At 40.7% G+C, this 21,260-nt stretch overlaps 2 protein-coding genes across 3 annotated transcripts; one reads left to right on the forward strand and one right to left on the reverse strand.

Annotated features, from left to right (window-relative positions):
* Positions 1-279: 279 nt before the first annotated feature.
* On the forward strand, positions 280-6,360 carry rnaseka (ribonuclease, RNase K a). 2 transcript variants are annotated; one of them, XR_013845483.1, is made up of 5 exons: positions 280-430; positions 1,209-1,291; positions 1,789-1,915; positions 3,707-3,795; positions 6,263-6,360. XR_013845483.1 is itself a non-coding variant. In XM_080051969.1 (4 exons), the coding sequence occupies exons 1-4, from the start codon at positions 356-358 to the stop codon at positions 3,722-3,724; spliced, it is 303 nt and encodes a 100-aa protein (XP_079908095.1). In that variant the 5' UTR covers positions 280-355; the 3' UTR covers positions 3,725-4,571. The 2 variants fall into 2 exon arrangements, 1 of the variants encoding a protein (XP_079908095.1); XM_080051969.1 differs by lacking the exon at positions 6,263-6,360 and having other exon boundaries at positions 3,707-4,571.
* alox12 (arachidonate 12-lipoxygenase) lies at positions 6,002-19,539 on the reverse strand. The gene is made up of 15 exons (XM_080051961.1): positions 19,480-19,539; positions 16,614-16,763; positions 14,752-14,953; positions 13,750-13,834; positions 13,422-13,544; positions 12,334-12,440; positions 10,963-11,135; positions 10,360-10,503; positions 9,370-9,573; positions 8,811-8,897; positions 8,290-8,459; positions 7,825-7,946; positions 7,145-7,245; positions 6,784-6,954; positions 6,002-6,340 (listed from the first exon to the last, which is right to left on the reverse strand). The coding sequence occupies exons 2-15, from the start codon at positions 16,761-16,763 to the stop codon at positions 6,161-6,163; spliced, it is 2,019 nt and encodes a 672-aa protein (XP_079908087.1). The 5' UTR covers positions 19,480-19,539; the 3' UTR covers positions 6,002-6,160.
* Between the last annotated feature and the right edge of the window lie 1,721 nt (positions 19,540-21,260).

Here is a 21,260-nt window from a genome sequence, read left to right on the forward strand (position 1 = left end):
AAAACTGTTGCTAAATAAACATCTAACATTTGATACACTGTTACTTCCTTACTGATAATTATCAATAATAAAATTAAAATAAGACAGTACGTTTTTATTTTAAATAGCCTATCTTATGTAGGTTACTTATTTTCGTTCAAATATCCTAGCCTATATTTATTAAATTGTCTATTTGATATGATATTTAAGTCGGTTATAGCCTAGCCTACAGCCTAACTTTTTCTGAACTAACAACTCTTTCTACTTCCGGTGTTGTAGACTACACAGTCACCTGACCTGACAAAAGTTTCACGAGAAGTTCTCAGGCCGGGTGCCAGCACCTTTCTTTTTTCCCTTTTTAGAAGATAATTGAATTATGCGTGGGTTGATATGTGGACCGAAACTCGCCGCGTGTGGGATGGCGTTGAGCCTATGGGGGGTTATAATGTTGGTGAGTTTGACACTTCGCTGTCTTCTTTTTTTCATTCTATGATATTCTTCATTTACGGAAGAGCTCACAGTCAAGCCATGACACAGTAGGCCTAAGCTATCTAAACCGTGTCCAATGAAGACAGGTTTTCTTGTTATAATTCAGTTTCTACTCTCACTTGTGAATGGTAGACACAAAATAGTAGGGCTATAATTCAACAGCAGCACAAGCTACAACTTCTAAAATGTCCATAAAGTCCAATTGTCCAACTAAAACAGGTCAGGTTAACACTTGATTATTGCAGGGCTGCAATCATAGATCAGGTTAGAATGCTAAAATGTACAAAACATTAATTTAAAGGTAGGGTCAGTGATTCTTGAGAATGCTTGTTGTCAGCCTCTCTGTAACAATTGGTATGTAAACAAAGGGGACCATCCAAAGCTAGCAGCATGCTTCTTTACAGAGCATAGGCTGTGTATTAACACCAGATTTTTTTTTCAGTGCACTGCACACACAGTATGGACACCATACGACAACAAGCATTCTCCAGTATCAGACTTTATGGTCCCCAAGGGGAATATCTTTTTCACACCGCTGTATGGCAAGCTTACAATACAGATAAACAGTACATAACTGTAGTAGGCCTACAAACATAACAGATGACATGCAGGAAAATAACAGGTAGACAATTTGGGACTGTGTGTGTGTTGTCCTGTCTAATCTACACTTGGATTAACACATCACAAACCCATCCACCTCGCCATGTTGACCTCAAAGATGTCTTCCTTTTCTTTCCCAGGCTATGCTGGGGATCTTCTTCACCACACATTCAGCCGTGCTGATTGAAGACGTGCCTCTGACAGAAAAAGACATTGCCGAGGAGTAAGCTTTTTACTCTGACACCTCAGTCTTGGTCTGAAATCTTTCAAACTTGTTTTTGTAGGAAAATACCAAAATCATGGCCCCAGATTAACATTAAAACTTTGTCGAACTTTTTTTTGTATTCGCTACAGTACAATCTGACATCATTTGGTAGAGACATTGGTGTCACCATCCATCATAACTATTGTGCTTCTGGGGAAAAAAAGCATTCTGATAAAATTCTTAGATTTATTAATTTAGTAATCTCCTTCTCCAACTAGGTTAGTACACCAACAGCTGAAATGCACCATTAGCTTCGCGATGCAGCTCGGTTTCAATTATTTGCCTTTCCACTGTCAAAAGTTGTGATGGGTATCAAAATGAGCCAAATGTGCCATACCTATTTTTGTTAGTTGGGGTACCAAGCTTTCCCAAAAGGGTGGAGCTACATACTGCGGTTTTACATGTGTACTTTTTTGCAGGCTGTAATGTAATGTAATGTTATGTTTCCCTTCCAGTACGAACCCTCCTCAGAGGGTCTACGAACTGTACAACAAGGTGGGCTACAACTGCTTCATAGCGTCGGCTATCTACGTCCTGTTTGGAGCGTTCTCCTGCTGCCAGATGAAGCTCAACAAGCGGAAGGTGAATTCACTTTTAAGGTTATTTTATAAATGTAATGTTATGGACCGTTACCGAAAGGGTCAGACCACAATGCAAAAACAGAAAATTAATATGGTGGGTTCACTCTACAGCCATTTACAAAACTCTGAGTTCCCGCAGCATCAGTCTTTTTTACGATTGCAAGGTAAGCAGTAGAAGTACAATGTTCATGTTAAAAAGTATGCTCTTTTGGACTGGCTAATGCAACGCTTTGCCAGTCTGGGAAATTGAGATGAATCTTCAATGATTCCTGGATAGGGAATTAGTTGTGGCAGCAGTACAAGGACATAAATAAATGTAAATAGAGAAAAAATATATACATTATAATTCGAAACTCAAAATTACAACGTTAGCAACACACATACAGCGCCCACGCCCAGTGTTGTACTTGAACTAACCGTCTCAATAACTGAAAGTGTATGAGCTTTTTTTGTGTGGGCACTTTCGCTGAATCAACGCAGTGGTCCCATTTAGATTATATATGAGGAGGGTGTGTTTTTTCACACAGTGCTGCTGTTTGTGTCTGGACACAACCTTAGAATGAGTTTAAAACATTCCTTGGTCCTCCCAAATACATATGGTAAAAGGCATTCATTCATCTATTCTTCCGAGCCACAGACACCCCTATTAGAATGTGTTAATAAATGACATATCTTTATTTTTTCACTGTGAATTTTCAATAGGGGTGCTAAAATAATAGTTAAACAAAGATAAGAAAACAGCACGTATGGCTGTAATATAGTCAAGATCATTATTTAAATCCATCCTTAAAGGTCAACGATTTTGGTGATTTTGACAACAAGAATACTCCAGAATCGCAGACTCCAACGTTAAAGGAGAAATAAGTGATATGGTCCTTTCAGCTAACTAGCAGTCACCTCCCTCGTCCCTACGTCAACACCACATGAACATGCAGCCGTATTTGTCAGATAGTGCCGCAATGGAGAGCAGCGAGTCATCGTTCACGTGCACACAGACCCGCCTCTTTATAGTACTCTGTCTCCTGATTGGATATAACGAGTGGGATACTCAAAATTTAAACAGGCAATTACCGCTAAGCTGAATGACTGGGAGACCCGTGTTATGAACATAGATAGTAAATAATATGGATGTAGCATCCGGGCTGACCTCAGTTATTCACACGGCATCCAATAATCCTGGTTTGTGCGCGTCGCCATTTTGTGAGATTTTTACTCCGCCTCACGTCGGGGGGAGGGAGATAGCTGACGTATACCTCCGAGGCAAAGTGAGGGACAACGGGCGGAGAGCTGTCACTCAAGAGATCGCGCCAATACATTTTAACCTCCAAAAGAATAAAAACTAGCCTGCTAGAAAAAAATTCACCCCCCTCAGTGTTGTCATGGAGATATGACCTAAACATACAGACTAAAATGGTTTTGTGGACCAGGCTGTACATAGGTTTAATAAGACTTTGAAAACGGCCTGTCTAACAAGTGAGTCAAAGAAAAATTGCTCAGTCTTGGTACCACTCCCAGTGGCCCTTCCGGTCTACTACAGTTTCGGTCACTTCCTTATTGGATGCTGGTAAAAATCGTTGGGACTTGGTTATGAACTATGCATACTGTTTAAGTGATTGCTGTATGAATATAGAAATATTTAACACGTATAATAACAAAAAAATATCACTTGCTTCTCCTTTTAATTATTGTGATTGTTAATGACTAAACTGATATACAGTATAGGACTGATTTTAAAATAATGCTTGCTAGTCATTAATGTGTATTCATATGTATGACCTGTTTTTTACTTTAGGCGTATCTGGTGCACTAGCGACGCCTGCTGGACGGAGGAGCTTCCAGCAATTTCCTAATCAGAAGCCACAGGAGGACACGGATGTCAGAGTGAGAGCAAATTAATGTTCTCAGTCTACCTGTATTTAAGATGAGATTGATTCTACCTCTGATCAAAAATGCTATAATTATTTGATTATGGTAGAAAAAGAAAAACTACTCAATGGAACTTAAATAGTTGTTATAGTAGTTGTTAAATTATTTTAAAGTATGAACACTTTTTAACGGATTGGATTTATATAGCGCTTTTCAAGGCACTCAAAGCGCTTTTCAGGGTTCCAGGCTCCATTCATTCACACACAGTCATACCGGTAGTGATAAACTACGATAGTAGCCACAGCTGCCCTGGGGCAGACTGACGGAAGCGTGGCTTCCATTCAGCGCCAACGGCCTCTCCAACCACCACCTCAAACATACAGCAATCATACACATTCACACAAGGCAAGATGGGTGAAGTGTCTTGCCCAGGGACACAACAACCATGACACAGATGGCCAGGCGGGGATCAAACCGCCAACCCTTGGATTGTTCGCCAACCCGCGTAACCACCTGAGCCACAGTCGCCCCACTTGTCTTGACTTGTCTCAACCTCTAGCCAGTAGATGGAGTTATTCATTTCTTTCACCTAATGTATGTGTGTCTGTACAGTGCCAAAAGGAAATCACGATTAGATTTTTTTTTTCTTTATTATAATGTCCACTGGACGCAGTGCTGCAGTGCTGGTCCTGCTAAAGCGTATCCATTATTTAATCTAATGTGTTGTCCATCCAAGGTTGTTTTATTGTGTTTTTTTACTCTCTTGACATTTCAAACATTAAAAACAACGTGGATAACAAGAGCTTTACTAGAAAGTTTTTTTGACACAAGTCTGGGATTGTTGAAGTTTTTTTCCCCCTTACATTTAAAAAGTGCTGTTTATTTTCCACACATCAAGGTCTGCTGTTCTAATGACCACAGTTTAGTTATGTAGTATGGTTCATAAGCCCTGTAGAAATTCCCTTTGTGTCCGTGGCAACTGTGAGATGCAATCGCAACATAAAGATATTCCAATTAAAAAAGACATTCAACAGTAAAGTGCTCCACTGCAACATCACCTACCATAAAAAAAATCATGTCACTATACAACAAAATATCTGTAATATGACAAGGATTATTTTAAATGGAGTTATTGGGTAGGAAATTAATGCTTTGGGGCATTTTGAAGACTATTTTAATAGCACTTTGAATGAAATGTGATGACAGCTGCACTCAAATACAAGTTTAAAGGGATACAATTATAATATTGTGTATAAAACATATTTATATCTATGCTACCAACGACTAAAGTCGACTGAAAGTTTGCTTCGTATTAAAGAATCTTCAGTCACATGACAAGAGGTTATGTATATACACTCAACAAAAATATAAACGCAACACTTTTGTTTTTGCTCCCATTTTTCATGAGATGGACTTAAAGATCTAAAATTCATTCCAGATACACAATTGTACCATTTCTCTCAAACATTGTTCACAAATCTGTCTAAATGTGTGATAGTGAGCACTTCTGCTTTGCTGAGATAATCCATCCCACCTCACAGGTGTGCCACATCAAGATGCTGATCTGACATCATGATTAGTGCACAGGTGTGCCTTAGACTGTCCACAATAAAAGGCCACCCTGAAATGTGCAGTTTTGTCTCACAGCAAAATGCCACAGATGCCACAAGCATTGAGGGAGCGTGCAATTGGCATGCTGACAGCAGGAATGTCAACCAGATCTGTTGCTCGTGCATTGAATGTTCATTTCTCCACCATAAGCCGTCTCCAGCAACTTCGCACAGCCATTGAAGAGGAGTGGACCAACATTCCACAAGCCACAATTGACAATCTGATAAACTCTATGCGAAGAAGATGTGTTGCACTGCATGAGGCAAATGGTGGTCACACCAGATACTGACTGGTTCTGAGTCCCCAGACCCCCAATAAAGCAAAAAAATGCACATTTCAGAGTGGCCTTTTATTGTGGACAGTCTAAGGCACACCTGTGCACTAATCATGATGTCAGATCAGCATCTTGATGTGGCACACCTGTGAGGTGGGATGGATTATCTCAGCAAAGCAGAAGTGCTCACTATCACACATTTACACAGATTTGTGAACAATGTTTGAGAGAAATGGTACAATTGTGTATCTGGAATTAATTTTAGATCTTTAAGTCCATCTCATGAAAAATGGGAGCAAAAACAAAAGTGTTGCGTTTATATTTTTGTTGAGTGTATATGCAGGGAGGTGGTAACCACTATCACGTTTTCTGAGAGTGATTCTAGGTTTACAGCGCTTCACTCAAAAGGTACGGTATATTTCATGCTTCACTTATGCTTGTAACTCAGCTTATTAATTAACTCCATATTCACTATGTAGTCTCCAGCATGTCTTTCTATATAGTGATGCTGTTTTCTACGCGGCTGGGCAGGAGGAAAAGGTACTGGAGCTCTAGTCCCTCGTTCTGTTTCACGATGTGATCCTCGATCTCTTTCAGCTCTGTCCTGAAGCTGTCAATCAACTCCTGGGCCCGCCCCTCAGTGAAATGCTCCTCTGTGTATTGGCCCAAAGGAATCTGTAGGCAGAAGAAAAAAGAGGAACTAATGAGTCATAACATGGCTGTGTTATTGCTGCTGCCACCATCGCAAAAACAATGTTTCTCAGTCTCTGGTTACACAAGAAACCTTTCATCTGTTTAGCAGGACATTTGACATTTTTCATAATCTTGACATTTTCTCATTATGACTCAATTACCCATTGCTACGTAAAACTTCATTTTTGTTAAACCACATATCACTTAATTTTGTTCACAAAAAAGTAGCATTATTTTACAACTTTTAAACTGTTAAAAAAATGTCCCACTAGGTAAAGTTCTAGCTACTCAACTTCTTCCTGGTATTTCTTTTAACTTAGTTAACTGACTAATATTCAGTGTATTTAAATAAAGCTACAGCAACAGTATGTTTCTGTGTGAATTTGCATGTAACGGATATAGGCGGAATAATATCCATCACTCACTGCGTCTGGCTGTGCTCGTCCCAGATGCCACGTGATCGCCATCTGCACACAGGATTGGCTGACGTCGGGCAGGGCGGCCATGATCGTCTCCATGGTAACGGCGTCCTTGTCTGTCGGTGGGGGCTGTCTCATAGTGCAGGGGGTGTTGGGGACCCAAGCACACCAGTCAAACTGAAAAAAATTAAATAACAGCATTGATGATTCCTTATTGTGATTCTTCGAAAGCCTGGGGCAGAGGCAGTGCTGAATTTTCACTCCTTCAATTGGTCACCAAGGGCATGTGAGCAGAAGAGCTGTAGGCATAATTGGCAAAAGAAAAAACTTCAAAATTATGCAGTGTAGGTGTGTGAATGTTGCACACCTGTCCGTTGTTAGTGGCAGCATGCTGGGTGGAACTGATGAAGATGACCACTGACAGCAGGGTGGTGAGTTCCTCTCTGTTGTCCAGCTCACTGGAGAGACCTGAGCAGAAATCCAACCTCAAATATTACATGCATGAATAATAAATCAGTGCCTTTGCCAAAAAGCCACTGTTTAGTATAAATGTTTTTGTAAAAACATACTGTATATAAAACACTTTTACCATGTTTTCCCTACCTAACCATTTCAAATTTCTAAGCCAACTTTCACATTTTCTCACATAGGAGCTGCAAAGTGGTCTCCATTCTCGCAAAGTATAAATCTTATTAATGCTCTTGCTTTAGTATAAATATGATCTTTGTAAATCAAAAACACAGGGGAAATCTACTTTATCTAGTTGGAGTCAGCGATTCTGGGAAATGCTTGTCATTTTTGTTCAAAATTAGTGTACATCTCTCCACAATCCGCTACCTGTCCGTACTGTCAGTGTGTGCGCTGAAGAAAAAAAACTGTGTTAATACACAGCATGGGTTCTGTACTTACAGACTCTAGACTGTTTATAAACACTGTACTTTTTTCAGGGTACAAACAGAACAGACAAATAGTGGATCGTCAGGAGATATTCACTGATTTTGTCAACAAGCGTTCTCAAGAGCCATTGACTCCATATTAATAACTGACCGAATTTGGGCAGCTCAGTGAAGCCTTCCTGTGTGACGTCTCTGATCCAGGCCTGCAGCTCCCGGTCCTGCTGGATGTCATGGTCCGACTCGTAGTACAGGTTGACTATCCCTGAGACATAACTGAAGGACAGGGGTAACATTAGGACTCAATTACAGCACATCTGTTCCGTGGTGTCTGCAAATCCTTTGAATTAAATGTGGAATTGGAGTAAGTGTCTACGTTTAGGGGCGGACCGTGGAAAGCCAGAGATTGCACATTCAAGTGAAAAAGGGACATTTAATAAAGAGTAATACATAGAATGAATACAATGCTTCTTAAGCGAAGCAATGACTAAATACCAATGGAAAAAAATGAAGAGAAATCATTCATCTATATTGAATTGGAATAACACTTGGCAACAGAGGCAGAGCCAGCAGTGGTGTGTGTGTGTGTGTATGTGTGTGTGTCTGTGCGTGCTTGTACCTGTGTATGGCCTCCCACTGCATCAGACTGTGTTCTCTGTAGAAGTACTTAGGGAGCTGGTTCACCCCTCTGTCTGCAAAGTCCTTGTGTGGCTGCAGGGAGCGGTACGTCAGCACCTTGTACTCTCTCTGAGCCAGAACCAACAGCCCCTCACCACCTGTAGACACAACCTACAACATGCAACATCTATCAATCCATCACTCTGATTGATTAATGGTGTATAACACAGCAAGCAAATGTATTTGTTATTCTTGTTCAAATCAGTGAATATCTCTGTTCAATCTGCTACCTGTATGTGCTGGAAAAAAATATATTGTCCAGCCATTGGCTCTGTAAACGGGCATGTTGCTAGCTTTTTTGGCCTTTTTGTTTACAAACCGTTTGTTTAAAACAGTTTACAGAGCCTAGGCTGGTTTAGCAACACTGGATTTTTTTTTCAGAGCACACAAAGTACGGAAAGGTAGCGGATCGTGAGGAGATATTCATTGATTTTGAGTTGGACTGAGTTTTAGAGTGAGTACCCGTTTGAAGATGCCGTCAGCAGAGATGAGCTGAGTGCGCCCCCTACAGTTGATCTCTAGAGTGTAGCGCAGATGAGGGTCCAGGAGCTGTAGCAGTAAAGACAGGGTGCAACAGCTATGTGAGCCATTATATTTGTGTTGATAATAATTGTGTTAAAAGGGGCAAAGTGTTTCCAGTAGAAAGAGGTGCGTCTGTCAAAGCTCCTAGTCTCACTCAAACCCCCATGAAGATAATGGTAAAAAACTGCAAAAACTGTCTCCAACCTAAAGATGAAAAAAACCTGCTATGGGAGGCATAGAAAATTCTAGATGACCCCCTACACATTCTGAACCCAGAATTTTGAGTTGCTGAAGCCAGGCCATCAGTTCAGAATGCCAGACTGCAGGCTAAACCAGGACAAAAATGTATTCAATCCCATCAAAATGGAATGGGTTGTTGTTACATTATAGGCTTACTAGGCTCTGCTCCACTATGTCCCAATGATCGCATACAGAAACAGATCAAATCTTATAAACTGCAGTTCTACATGTAATAGGACTACAGTAACGGGATGTTTACCTTGTATATGGGGTGCACTGCAGGCAGCTGTCTCAGAGTAGCCACACAGAACACCTCCACCACAAGGTGAGTCCGGAGCAGGTGAGAGAGCACCTGGAACACCTGGAACTCTGAGTGACGCACCCAGATCTTAGCCAGCAGCCAGGCCAGAGGAGGGTCTCTGGGCAGGAAGATGGGAGCGTCCAGGCTGGGGGTCTGCTCCAACTGAGGACGAGGAAGGTGAAACTGTTACAGGCAGTCCACAATCATCATCATGTACAGTGGCTCGCTAAAGTATTCATACCCCCTTTGAACTTTTCCACATTTGCAGAAGACACTATTTATTTAACTGGGATTATATGTTGTAGGCCAACACAAAGTGGCGCATAATTGGAAATGGAAAAGTTCAAGGGGTATGAATACTTCAGCAAGCCACTGTATATATAAACCTCCCAGTTGTTAGTGACCAGGTTCGTACCACCGTATTATGATGTAGTACCAGCAACCTAGGATTTAACCAAAGAAGTGACAGCCATGAAGCCTTTCTTTGATGTTCATTCAAATATTTTCAGCATCCATTCCATATTTTCATTTACATCCAGTAAGTTTTAATGAAATGTTCTCAGATTTACTTTCCATAATCTCAGGTCCCTACACAGTATACATATTATAAATCATTTGTATTTCACTATTCCCCGATTGCTATAACTTTTTCTCAGAATTCTCAGATTTATTGGGGAAAAATTTGCCCAAAATTAAATTCAGTATTCTCAGCCTAATACATTATTTCTGAAAATAACATACAGTAGTAAAAAAATTTAAAGTAAATGAGTCAAAGAATTTCATTCAGTATTCATTGGTTTGTATTCTCATAATTTTTTACACTCAATAGTCTGGTTTTACTATTAGCTATCTATTCACATTTTCATTATTCCCAGGATTCATTAGCCACATGGTAAGTTCACTGAGTATTTCAGTACAAGTCTATGGACCTGATGATGAATGATTTACCTGTATAGCGATGGGTATGAGCCCTTGATCTGGGTGCAGGTAGAGGAGGCAGAGCGGAGCGGCAATGTATTGAGGTTTACCCCGGATTGTGTTGGTGGGAATCTTGTCTGTGATGGCATAGTCTAATAAATAAATATTCCCTGCCTGGACACGAGAGAAGCAGAGAGTTCATTACATTATTATGCAGTTACAGATTTTTTTGCTGTCATATTAAAGGTGGAGTCAGTGATTCTGGAGAATGCTTGCTGTCAAAATCACTTCAGTCAAAATCAGTGAATATCCCCTCAAAATCCTTTACTTGTCTGTACTATATGTGCTGAAAAAGAAAATCCAGTTTTAATACACAGCTTAGGCATTGTAAACTGAAGGGGGACACACCGTAGTTAGCAACATGCCCGTTTACAGAGCCTATAGGCAGTGTATTAACACAGGATTTTTTTTCCAGCGCAGACACAGTACATACAGGTAGGAGATCGTGAGGAGATAGTCACAGATTTTTTAACTAAAGATAATTTTGACAACAAGCGTTATCCAAAATCGATGACTGCACCTTTAAAAGTCTGCATAAATTGTACAGACAGTTGTCGTAGAGCATCTCCTCACCTTGAGCTCTTTATCCAGGTTGGTCCTAGGAGCCATGGAGCTCTGGACCATGTCTGCTTTAACGGGGAAGTTCTCTGGAAGCTTGTGGCACCTCTTGATCATCCTGGGGTTAGAGCCGTTCATACACTGGTAGCCAAAGAACCAGTCCTCCTTCCAATGATCCATACAGTACTCTAGAGTGGATCACACACACATACTGGTTGAGATATCAATCATCTGCTCTGATATCATCATGCATTAGTAGCTTTGGACCTTTCAATGACAAGTGTGTGCCTTTTCCAAATCATGTGGAATAAATTGAAGTGACCAAAGGTGGACTCAGATCAAGGTGTGCAAACATCTCACAAAAACAGGAGAGAAATGGGAGGCGCCTGAGCTCAATGTAAAGTGTCATAACAAAGCGTCTGAATACTTATGTTAATGGTATATTTCAGTTGTTCTTTTTTATACATTAAACTATTTTTAAAAACCTGTTTGGTCTTTGTGATCATGTGGTATTGGTACAGACTAAATGGTCCGTATAATTTCTGAATGCCCTGTATGTATTGAAATGTTAGTATGTAGGATAGGATTACTATATGATACTATATACTTTATTTATGTCCCCTTAGGGAAATTAGTCTTGGGCATCAGATGCTGAACACGTAAATGCCTCAACAGTTACAGTAATCACAACTATATATAACAACTATATATTACACATAACAAAATAATTGCACACATCCTGTGGTAAGACACATTGCATATCACACACATTTTGCCCCCCCCCAATGGAAAACACCACGAAACTATGGCACAATCTCTACAACCTCAAGCATCGTCTGAAAAAAAGTTTGATAGAGTTAAAGAAGTTTTTAAATGGTTGGGTTAAAGGAGAAGTAAGTGATTTGGTCCTTTTGGCTATAACTTCCAGTCAGTGACTGCAGTTAGCAGTCCCCTCCCCCGTCCCTACGTCACCACCACATGACTGCACAGCCGTCTGTCAGATAGTGCCGCGGTGGAGAGCAGCGAGTCATCGTTCACGGGCACAGAGACCCGCATATTCCTAGCAGTCTCCTGATTGGATAAAAACGAGCGGGATACTAAAAAATGTATCTGGCAATAACTGCAAAGCTGAATGACTGCGAGACCCGTATTATGAACTGTGCATACTTTTTAAGTTATTGCTGTATGAATATAGAGTGATATGACACTTATATTAACAAAAAAACATCACTTACTTCTCCTTTAACAGTGAAGGATTCTGTGGTTTGCCAGAGGACAAGAGCTCATATTCTGTGTAATAGAAAACTACAAAGCCTTTTATTTTTCTTATTCATTCAAGTCATTTCCCCAATCAGGTTTTGTGAAGTGTTGTCTGCATTGACCCACCAGCTATTGGGCTTCTCAGCTTCCAGAAGATCCGCTTGAAATCATCCAGGTCGTTCCAGGACTTTCCGAACCTGATGGTCAACTTCTTCAGAGACAATTCCAGCAAGCTGATGAAAAGGAAAGGGTGCATGTGTCCCTAGTGTTAATCACATTGTTTCGGATGCAAACAGCATGCAGGAACCAAACTGTTATCTGTGGGAACTAAAAGCCAGTTGGCAGAATGCAGAATGGTTGTTGTCAAAATCCCTTTTTGTACAAATCAGTGAATACCTCCTGACTATCCTCTACCTGTCCGTACTGTGTGTGTGTGTGTGTGTGTGTGTGTGTGTGTGTGTGTGTGTGTGTGTGTGTGTGTGTGTGTGTGTGTGTGTGTGTGTGTGTGTGTGTGTGTGTGTGTGTGTGTGTGTGTGTGTGTGTGTGTGTGTTCAGCACACAAACAGTACAGGTAGGTATCGGATTGTGAGGAGATATTGACTGACTTTGAGAAATAGTGATTTTAACAACAAGCATTCTCCTGAATCCCTGACTCCGTCTTAAAGACTGTGGTGGGTATCTAACAAGACATTCCTTTTTCCTAAGAAAAGAACTGAGTGTGTCTGTGTTAGTAGGGAATCTGTGTGTGTGTGTGTGTGAAATTACCCCTACGTGCTAAAGTTATGTGATAACATGGACATGACACTCAGGCAAATCATATGTCACAATGTTACCAATATGTCTCTAAGTCTATTCCAGTCAGTGTATCTGTTGTTGAATCAGTGGATTTGCATCAATGTGGTTTAATCATTTGGTTTCTCATCTACATTCTATTCAAATGATTATCAGTAATATCAAATATAACTCTTTTATCTGTATGTCTGTGCCTTCGCAGAATATTGTACAAAAGTTTATTCACGTATTGATTAAGACTTGTTTTTCCTGTGAAATTATGGACAGTGTAATTGTCTCATAATCATGAGAGATATCAAGATGATGTCATTTAACTTGCTGGTGTGTGTGTGTGTGTGCGTGTGCGTGTGCGTGTGCGTGTGCGTGTGTGTGTGTGTGTGTGTGTGTGTGTGTGTGTGTGTGTGTGTGTGTGTACCACCTACGCATATTTTAAGGAATGTTCAAAGTCGCTCCTCTTCTCGTTGTCAAAGCGAACGTCTTGGGGTAAATCTGCTTCTGATTTAGCGTCGATACATCTGGGAATCCCTGGAGCCCAAGTTGTCCATCTGAAAGACGCACAGAATAACACAAATATTTAATACATACAAAAAATTATTGACATAACCACTGGGTAAAGTGTGTGTGCGCGTGTGTGTGTGTGTGTGTGTGTGTGTGTGTGTGTGTGTGTGTGTGTGTGTGTGTGCGTGTGTGCGTGTGTGTGTGTGTGTGTGTGTGTGTGTGTGCGTGTGTGTTGCCATGTGTGTGTTGGACCTGTAGGTTTCCTTTCTGGTCTGCAGCTCTGTCTTCCTGTGTGCCAGCAGCTGAGATGAGGAGTTGTCATCCACCAGTTTTCTAGCTAGGAGGCAGGTAGAGGAGAGACAGACAGGAATGTGCACCTTTTAGCAAAAGTTTAGACCCACTGCCCTGATGTTTACAGGGGGGGGGGTCGTCAGAGAGCAGACGGGTAGGTTAAAGGGCCCCTAACCCACAACTTGAGAAGGTTGTTGGCTGCTTGAGGGAAAATGTAGGTTAGAAAACTACAATTAACAAAAAAGAAACTAAAAAATTTAACAATAATTATGAAGTTACTGTTATTTTCATGTGAAGGCTACAGCATTAATGATTACATTTTTTTTTATTGTTTTAATTTCTTTGAAGCACAATCATTGTTTTATTCAAGCACTGGAACACTTTGAACTTCTTTCATACTAGTATAAAGACATAAAGATTTGAACTCTGGCTCTATCCAACATTTAGATTTTAGTTTTTTAAAGAGATGTGAATGTATGCCTAATTAAGATACAGCCAAAGTTAACAATTTATTGAAACATTTCTGAAAATAATGACAAAAAAATATTTGTTTTAATGTCAGTAAACAGCTGAAAAAGTTTCATGACGACATCTATTAGTTAAACATTTGACCCTATTGTGCTGCATTGTATCGCCATAAAGTTATATAACATCGTCCTATCTGATTCTTTCTGATGGTAGCCAATGAGGAAATATCAGGTAAACAAATTTCGATGAAACGCAAAGCAGTCATACAAGAGCAGCATTCCATCCTCTTTGGCAAAGATACAGGCCCCATTGACACCTGTATCAACATGAGATCTGTACTGTATGTAGATTATGACACCCAATACACAGGTCTTTGCGAATACAGTATGTCTGGTATTAGTAAGGGTTATCTGTAGTCTGCTGCGCTTGTGGTTACATCTCATTATGCAAATTAGTTAGGAGTTGACCTCAAATGCATAGAATCATTTCTCCTACCTGTCCCTTCTCTGATCTCCACCTTGATGTCTCCTATAAGCCAGCGGTAACATGGGAAAGTCATCGCTGGTTCTCCCCCCGGAGGCTCCACTGTGACATAGCGACAGAACCAGTTATCTTCCACCCAGTACTTCTGTTTCTCCAGCCTGACCAGAAGCAGGCGGCCTAAAGGGAAGGGGCTGCTCACCTTGTACTCATCCACCTTGACAGAGATGGAGGGATGGAGAAAGAGAAAGAGATCATTGCAACTACTGCATTCAAACATACTGTATATAGTATCTTCACTACATTTCTCCTTGTTCTCTGCAAGGGGGATCTCGAGGTGTTCCCAGACCAGATTGGATAGTGTATGCAATTCAGCTGCGTGAATGTGTGTGTTTTGCCCCTGCCATGTAGAGGCAGGGGCAAAACACACACATTCACGCAGCTGAATTGCAAAAAATGAAAAATTGAGGCACCCCCTCAATGTGAACAAACACAGGGCCGTGACCCAGATATCGTGGTGAATACAGTAAGAGGAAGCTTCATTTTAATTTGAAAAATCATTAACCGTTTGGTGCAATGCAATAATTTTGAAATAACTGTCCAAAGTGTTGAGGTATAATTCAATGTCACTTGATGTGAGAGTAGAATTGACCCACATGAGCATTATCATGCATTACATGTCTTGGAAAACTTTGCCAACTTTGAAGGCATGTTGGAAGACTTCCAAGAATGCTAGCATAACATGGTTCATACGTAGGCTAACATCGCCCCTGTTGGCGTTACTGTTTTCGCCATACCTATCTCTTTACCTTGCATTCCATCTTACCCTCATTTAAAAAAGGGCCTAAGGGCTTTTCGGACAGAACTGCTAAGAAGACAAAGGATTCCAGTCCTCCCTGTTCAAATGAAGGTAAGCATAAGTTCAATAAGAAAGACTGCTTCCTGTCTGTTACTGCTAACAACATTCACAGGGGATTCACTCACTCTCTGTCAGTTGTCATTTCAGAATCAGTTGGATGCAACCCTCCCCCGGCCCATTCACCTCCAGTCTCTGTCCGACCAGCTTTTCTCGATTTGGTCCTCCAGTTGAGCTCTTCGGGAGACTCACTCCTATTGTCATCCACCTAGATACTCTTCATGTCTTTACCAACCCAATATTCATCTCATGTGGTGTTCCCCAGGGGTCAATTCTAGGCCCCTTATTGTCTAGTTTGAACATGTTGCCTCTGGGTCAACTTTTTTTTTTAAACAATGAAGGTTACGACATTTATGCTGACGAAACACAACTTCCCTTACATTTCCCTGTCCCCCGTCGACCTGAGCATTATTTTTTTTTTTTTAAAGATATTTTTGGGGCATTTTTATGCTTTATTGATAGTGTAGAGACAGGGGTGAAATGGGGCAGAGAGGGGAGTGACATGCAGAGAACGACCGCGGGCGGGAATCGAACCCGGGTCTGCTGCTGGGCCCAGCCCGGGGGGACGTCCTACCAACTGAGCTAAGGGCACCCCTGACCTGAGCATTATTGACACAAATCTAGGTTATCGGGACAAAGGCACTTAGACAAGAAACATCTTTTAAACGATTACAATTATCTCTGGAAAGTGTAACTCACTTAAGAAAACCTTGGCAAGAGCCTTACGTTAAGTGTGCTCCAACCCTAATGCATTTAAAAACCAAACTCCAAACGTTTATTTTAAGTTGCACCTTTTTGTAGGCCTAGTCTGTTTTTGTTCTGGTTTCAATATAACTTCTTATTTCAATATGTTCAGCTTTATTCTTAGTTCATTCCTGTGTTTTCATGGTTGAATACGTCTCTCCTGATTGAATTGCACATCAGTCGGTGCTCACATTACCATGATGTCACTCATACTTACTGCTCCTCGACAGAAGTCCAGTCCGGGGTTGTCCAGCATGGTGCGTTCACTCTCCCCTTTCTCACCCACCAGAGTCACGTAGATGTAGTTGTTGGTTCCTGAATACTCTGATGTACCAGTCGCTACTCTTACAGTGTAGACTTCCTCCATCTGAGGATATGAACACACACACACACACACACACACACACACACACACACACACACACACACACACACACACACACACACACACACACACACACACACACACACACACACACACACACACACACACACACACACACACACACACACACACACACACACACACACACACACACACACACACACACACACACACACACACACACACACACACACAATATCTCTCATGATTATGAGACAATTACACTGTCCATAATTTCACAGGAAAAACAAGTCTTAATCAATACGTGAATAAACTTTTGTACAATATTCTGCGAAGGCACAGACATACAGATAAAAGAGTTATATTTGATATTACTGATAATCATTTGAATAGAATGTAGATGAGAAACCAAATGATTAAACCACATTGATGCAAATCCACTGATTCAACAACAGATACGCTGACTGGAATAGACTTAGAGACATATTGGTAACATTGTGTCATATGATTTGCCTGAGTGTCATGTCCATGTGATCACATAACATGTCAGCTTCACATAACTTAAAGTATAGTGAAGCTGACATGTCATCACAAGCCCAAGTTGATCAAAGTAGGTTTTGAGACAAGGTACATTACAAGACCAAATCATTGACTAATAATATAGAACTGGATTTAGTAGATAGTCTAATGGAATGCAGTGGTGCATTTTCCCTGTAAAATATGCAAATAATTACTGTATATTTCCAAAAGCAACTGACGGAGACAGGATCTTGGGCATTTGGACCTTATAGAGGCTAGATCTATAGCCCTGGGGAAGTTGCCTGGACATGTGGAATGTTCATCTGTACATATGGTATAATAGTTTGTGTTCCAAACCGAAAACACAGTTAATCAATTAGTGTGCAAATATCTGTTCAATACATTTTAAAATCTTTAAAGTGGCTACGAGGAACTTTCAGTTTTGGTTCATTCCAGCGCCCCCTTTGGACAAAAGCGGTAGTGTTTTTTTTATGACACCAGCGCCTGCTTTCCAAAAGATCTTTGCAAGCTTGTCCTAGTTTTTTCGCTAATGGTCTCATCTTTTGTTATAGGTCATTCATGATCATCAGAGGAACAATTAGACCGTTACATAAGCATTTCAAAGAGGGGGCGCCCATAGCTCAGTTGAAAGGGCGTCCCCCCCCGGGCCAAGGCCCCGCAGCGGACCCGGGTTTGAATCCTGCCCTACAGTTCTCTGCATGTTCTCTCCTCTTTGCCCCATTTCAACACTGTCTCCCCAATCTGTCTAATAAAGAAAACATGCCCAAAAGATTATCTTAAAAAAACGAATATTCTCTCCAATATAACTTCTACTGTAAGACCCCTGACAGGCTCCGTGCACGAGAGGAATAAGTTTTAATTTTTATATTAAATTCCACACTTGTTCATTAATTAATTTACCAAATATTTTAAATATTTGTATTTAGGGTTTCAGTTACGTTTAGTATATGTTGTGTACCAACATGAAACCTATCCACTGACACCAGAGCCGGCCCAAGCCTTCAGGGGGCCCTAAGCGAAATATGATTAGGGGGCCCCTCTCCAATGTTAGCGCAGCTGAAACTATAGATCTTTGTTAAATATCATTTACACACCCAGTGTTTTCCACTAGTGCCTCCACTGTGCGGCTGTGCGAAAATATTAGACAGCCGAGATTCAGACCCTCCTAGAGGGTTCCGGGGGTATGCCCCCCCGGGAGATTTTTTTTAACCTTTTTAAAGTGAAATGCATGAATCTGGTGCACTTTGAGAGGAAAATCTGAGATATTTTTTGTGAACAAATAATTTGGAGACAGATGAATTAGAAGCTATTGAAGAAGGACACATGGATTTTCCATAAAAATATTAATATAAAATAAAATATTATGGAGGGTCCTCTGGGTTGGGCTTGGAGCTCTTTTTCTTTTACGGGACATATTTCTCTGTAATATAGTGAATGCATTTGAATGCAGTGTGAGGAACTAAGCAGAATAACTCTGTTGTCCAGCTACTGTATCTTTTTTTCCACAGACAAGGCTGAAATAGGCTATATACTATACACAGTGCATGGGCAACTGAGGGCAGCCCCATTTCCAATTGTTTTTAAATAAACTCAATACACACTGTGCATGGATGTGAACGTGACATGATCAGATAATTTCAGATTTCCTCCCAGATGAACTGATTACATTTTTAGGCTATTAATTATCTAGACCAAAACATTGTATTCCTTTTTTTGTATGATAACTCACATTTGCATAATATGATGTTAATATCAAACACACAAACTAAAAAAAAAAAAAAAAAAAAAGGGTTTTTTTTTTTTTGGAGGGGGCCCCCCAGGCAGTCGGGGGCCCTAAGCGGCCGCTAAATTCGCTTATGCCTCGGGGCGGCTCTGACTGACACAGAACAGGAGCCTACAGTATATCTGACTTTGTTGGCTATATAAAGTTTATAATGCGAACCGGTACACTGTGTCCTAATGCAGTCATGCTTTCTCTATATCTTAACAATATTATCAATGCTTTTACACGGTTGACGAAGGAGCAAGTGGCTGTTTGGAGGCACATTTAAATGTATGGAAATGCTCAGATTTGAAAAGCATCTACATCTACTGAAGGCTAGATTAACTGTGGATGCAGCACAGGAGCATAAGACTCTACTCAAAGTAAAGTAAATAATGACAGTCTAGCGGCTAAAAAATAAGTGAAAAACCTTACCTTTCTCCAGAATTGTGCTCCCAACTGAATATCAGTGTCCTCCTCTTTCCTTTTCCAGAATATCTCTTTTGTGTATGTATTCGGACACCGACGCTCTCTTTCCCCCCCTCTCCTCTCCGTGCTATTTCTTTTCTCTCTTGCAAGAGTAGCCTACTCTAAGTTCAACCCTTCCTGCTCGGACTGGTATGTCGACATGGAAACATCCTTCTCTTTTGGCAGTTTACCTTTTTTTTTTTTTGCATTCTCTACGTGACCTGCCCACTCACTCTCTGACTTCACCACTGACTTTCTCTCCCTCCCTCTCTCACTCACCTCAATCAGCTCTTTGTGTGTAGGTCCAGCAGGTGGCAGAGGCCAGAATTCTCAACAAACTGGCTTCAATAATGACTAACCCCACTCACCCACTCCACGCCCTGATGGTGATCATGAACAGCACCTTCAGTCACAGACTAATTGCACCAATGTGCAAAACGGAGCGCTACAGGAAGTCCTGTATACCAGCTGCCATACGGTTTTATAATGCACAAATATAACTTTGCACTTTGTAGTATTTATTATTGTATTTATTGTTTTTTATCTTTTTTTTTTAGCTATGAGGGAATGTGTGTTTGTTATGTCTGTCCAGACGCTGTTTTGTGTGACACTGTAATTTCGTGCAAAGGATCATTAAAGCATTTCAATTTCAAGTCTTACCCTGCTCTCTCTCTCACACTCACACAGACAGACAGACAGACAGACAGAGAGAGAGAGTTGCAAAATGGAGATTTGGGAAATATCCTGGCTTAACAGTATCAAATTACACGTTACAGCAGCTGTAAAACTTCACATTCAAAAAAGAATTGTGATTAAGAAGTAGATAGAGAAATGATGGTATATTCTTCAATGGTAAACTTTAAAGAAACATCACAATATTCTGTTCCATAAAGGTTGTTGTCATCCAGTTTACACTGTATATAGGCCAGTGGCCACGCTTTATTTTGCTTTGTCACATCATCAACCGATACTCTACTCGCGTTCACACTATTGTTCAGCATTGTGGGAACCTTTTCAGCTCTTTTCTTTTAACCTTCTATACTTTATAGATAATTATTTATAATATATAAACCTTACCACCTTTTTAAGGCTAAATATTATAATTATTATTATATTTAGCCTTAAAAAGGTGGAGTCTGTGATTCTAAAGAATGCTTGTTGTCAAAATCAGTGAATATCTCCTCACGATCCGCCACTTGTCCGTACTGTGTGTGCAGTGCACTACAAAGAATCTGGTGTCACTTAACAGCCTTGGCTCTGTAAACGGGTATGTAAAAGAAAGTGGCTCGGACCGACCTACCGTAAGTAGCTGCAATTTTGGCCAAAAAAAAAAGGGATTTTGACAACAAGCGTTCCCAGAATCACATAATTCTTGAAATATGCAAAAGGGGTGGTAGGATAGCCTAGAGGAAAGAGGGACCGACCAGTAACCATGAGGTCTTTGGTTTGACCCCCTGGCATCGACAGGAGGGTGCTAATTGTAAGACTATGGCTGACAATGCACAATGACCCCCTATGGAGAATTATCATCATGTCTGTGGCGTGTTTAGAGATGTGGGAGGGGTTAGCGGAAAGACACATTTTTTGACCCATATTATAACTATTTATTTTTGGAACCCTCTTTTGTAATGTTGTAACTTTATAGGAGGTCAAGTGCTAAACTGCCACTTCCATCCCAAAGCAGCATTTATTATTGAGGTAATAAAAGGGAAGTTGTGACCACTTCCATTGAGCCGCGATTGATTCAA

Source organism: Ammodytes marinus (assembly GCF_949987685.1).
Source record: "Ammodytes marinus genome assembly, chromosome: 23".
In the NCBI taxonomy this organism is placed as follows: Eukaryota; Metazoa; Chordata; class Actinopteri; order Uranoscopiformes; family Ammodytidae; genus Ammodytes; species Ammodytes marinus.

Bases quoted from the DNA above. Each gene is read 5' to 3' on its own strand.
- alox12 (XM_080051961.1), bottom strand. From the start codon at position 16,763: ATGGAGGAAGTCTACACTGTAAGAGTAGCGACTGGTACATCAGAGTAT. The intron at 13,835-14,751 runs GTAGGAGAAATG...CCTGCCTCCTAG, and splicing joins GGAGATCAGAGAAGGGACAG to CTAGAAAACTGGTGGATGAC. The intron at 8,460-8,810 runs GTACTCACTCTA...TGCATGTTGTAG, and splicing joins CTGACGGCATCTTCAAACGG to GTTGTGTCTACAGGTGGTGA.
- rnaseka (XM_080051969.1), top strand. From the start codon at position 356: ATGCGTGGGTTGATATGTGGACCGAAACTCGCCGCGTGTGGGATGGCG. The intron at 431-1,208 runs GTGAGTTTGACA...TTTCTTTCCCAG, and splicing joins TATGGGGGGTTATAATGTTG to GCTATGCTGGGGATCTTCTT. The intron at 1,292-1,788 runs GTAAGCTTTTTA...TTTCCCTTCCAG, and splicing joins GAAAAAGACATTGCCGAGGA to TACGAACCCTCCTCAGAGGG.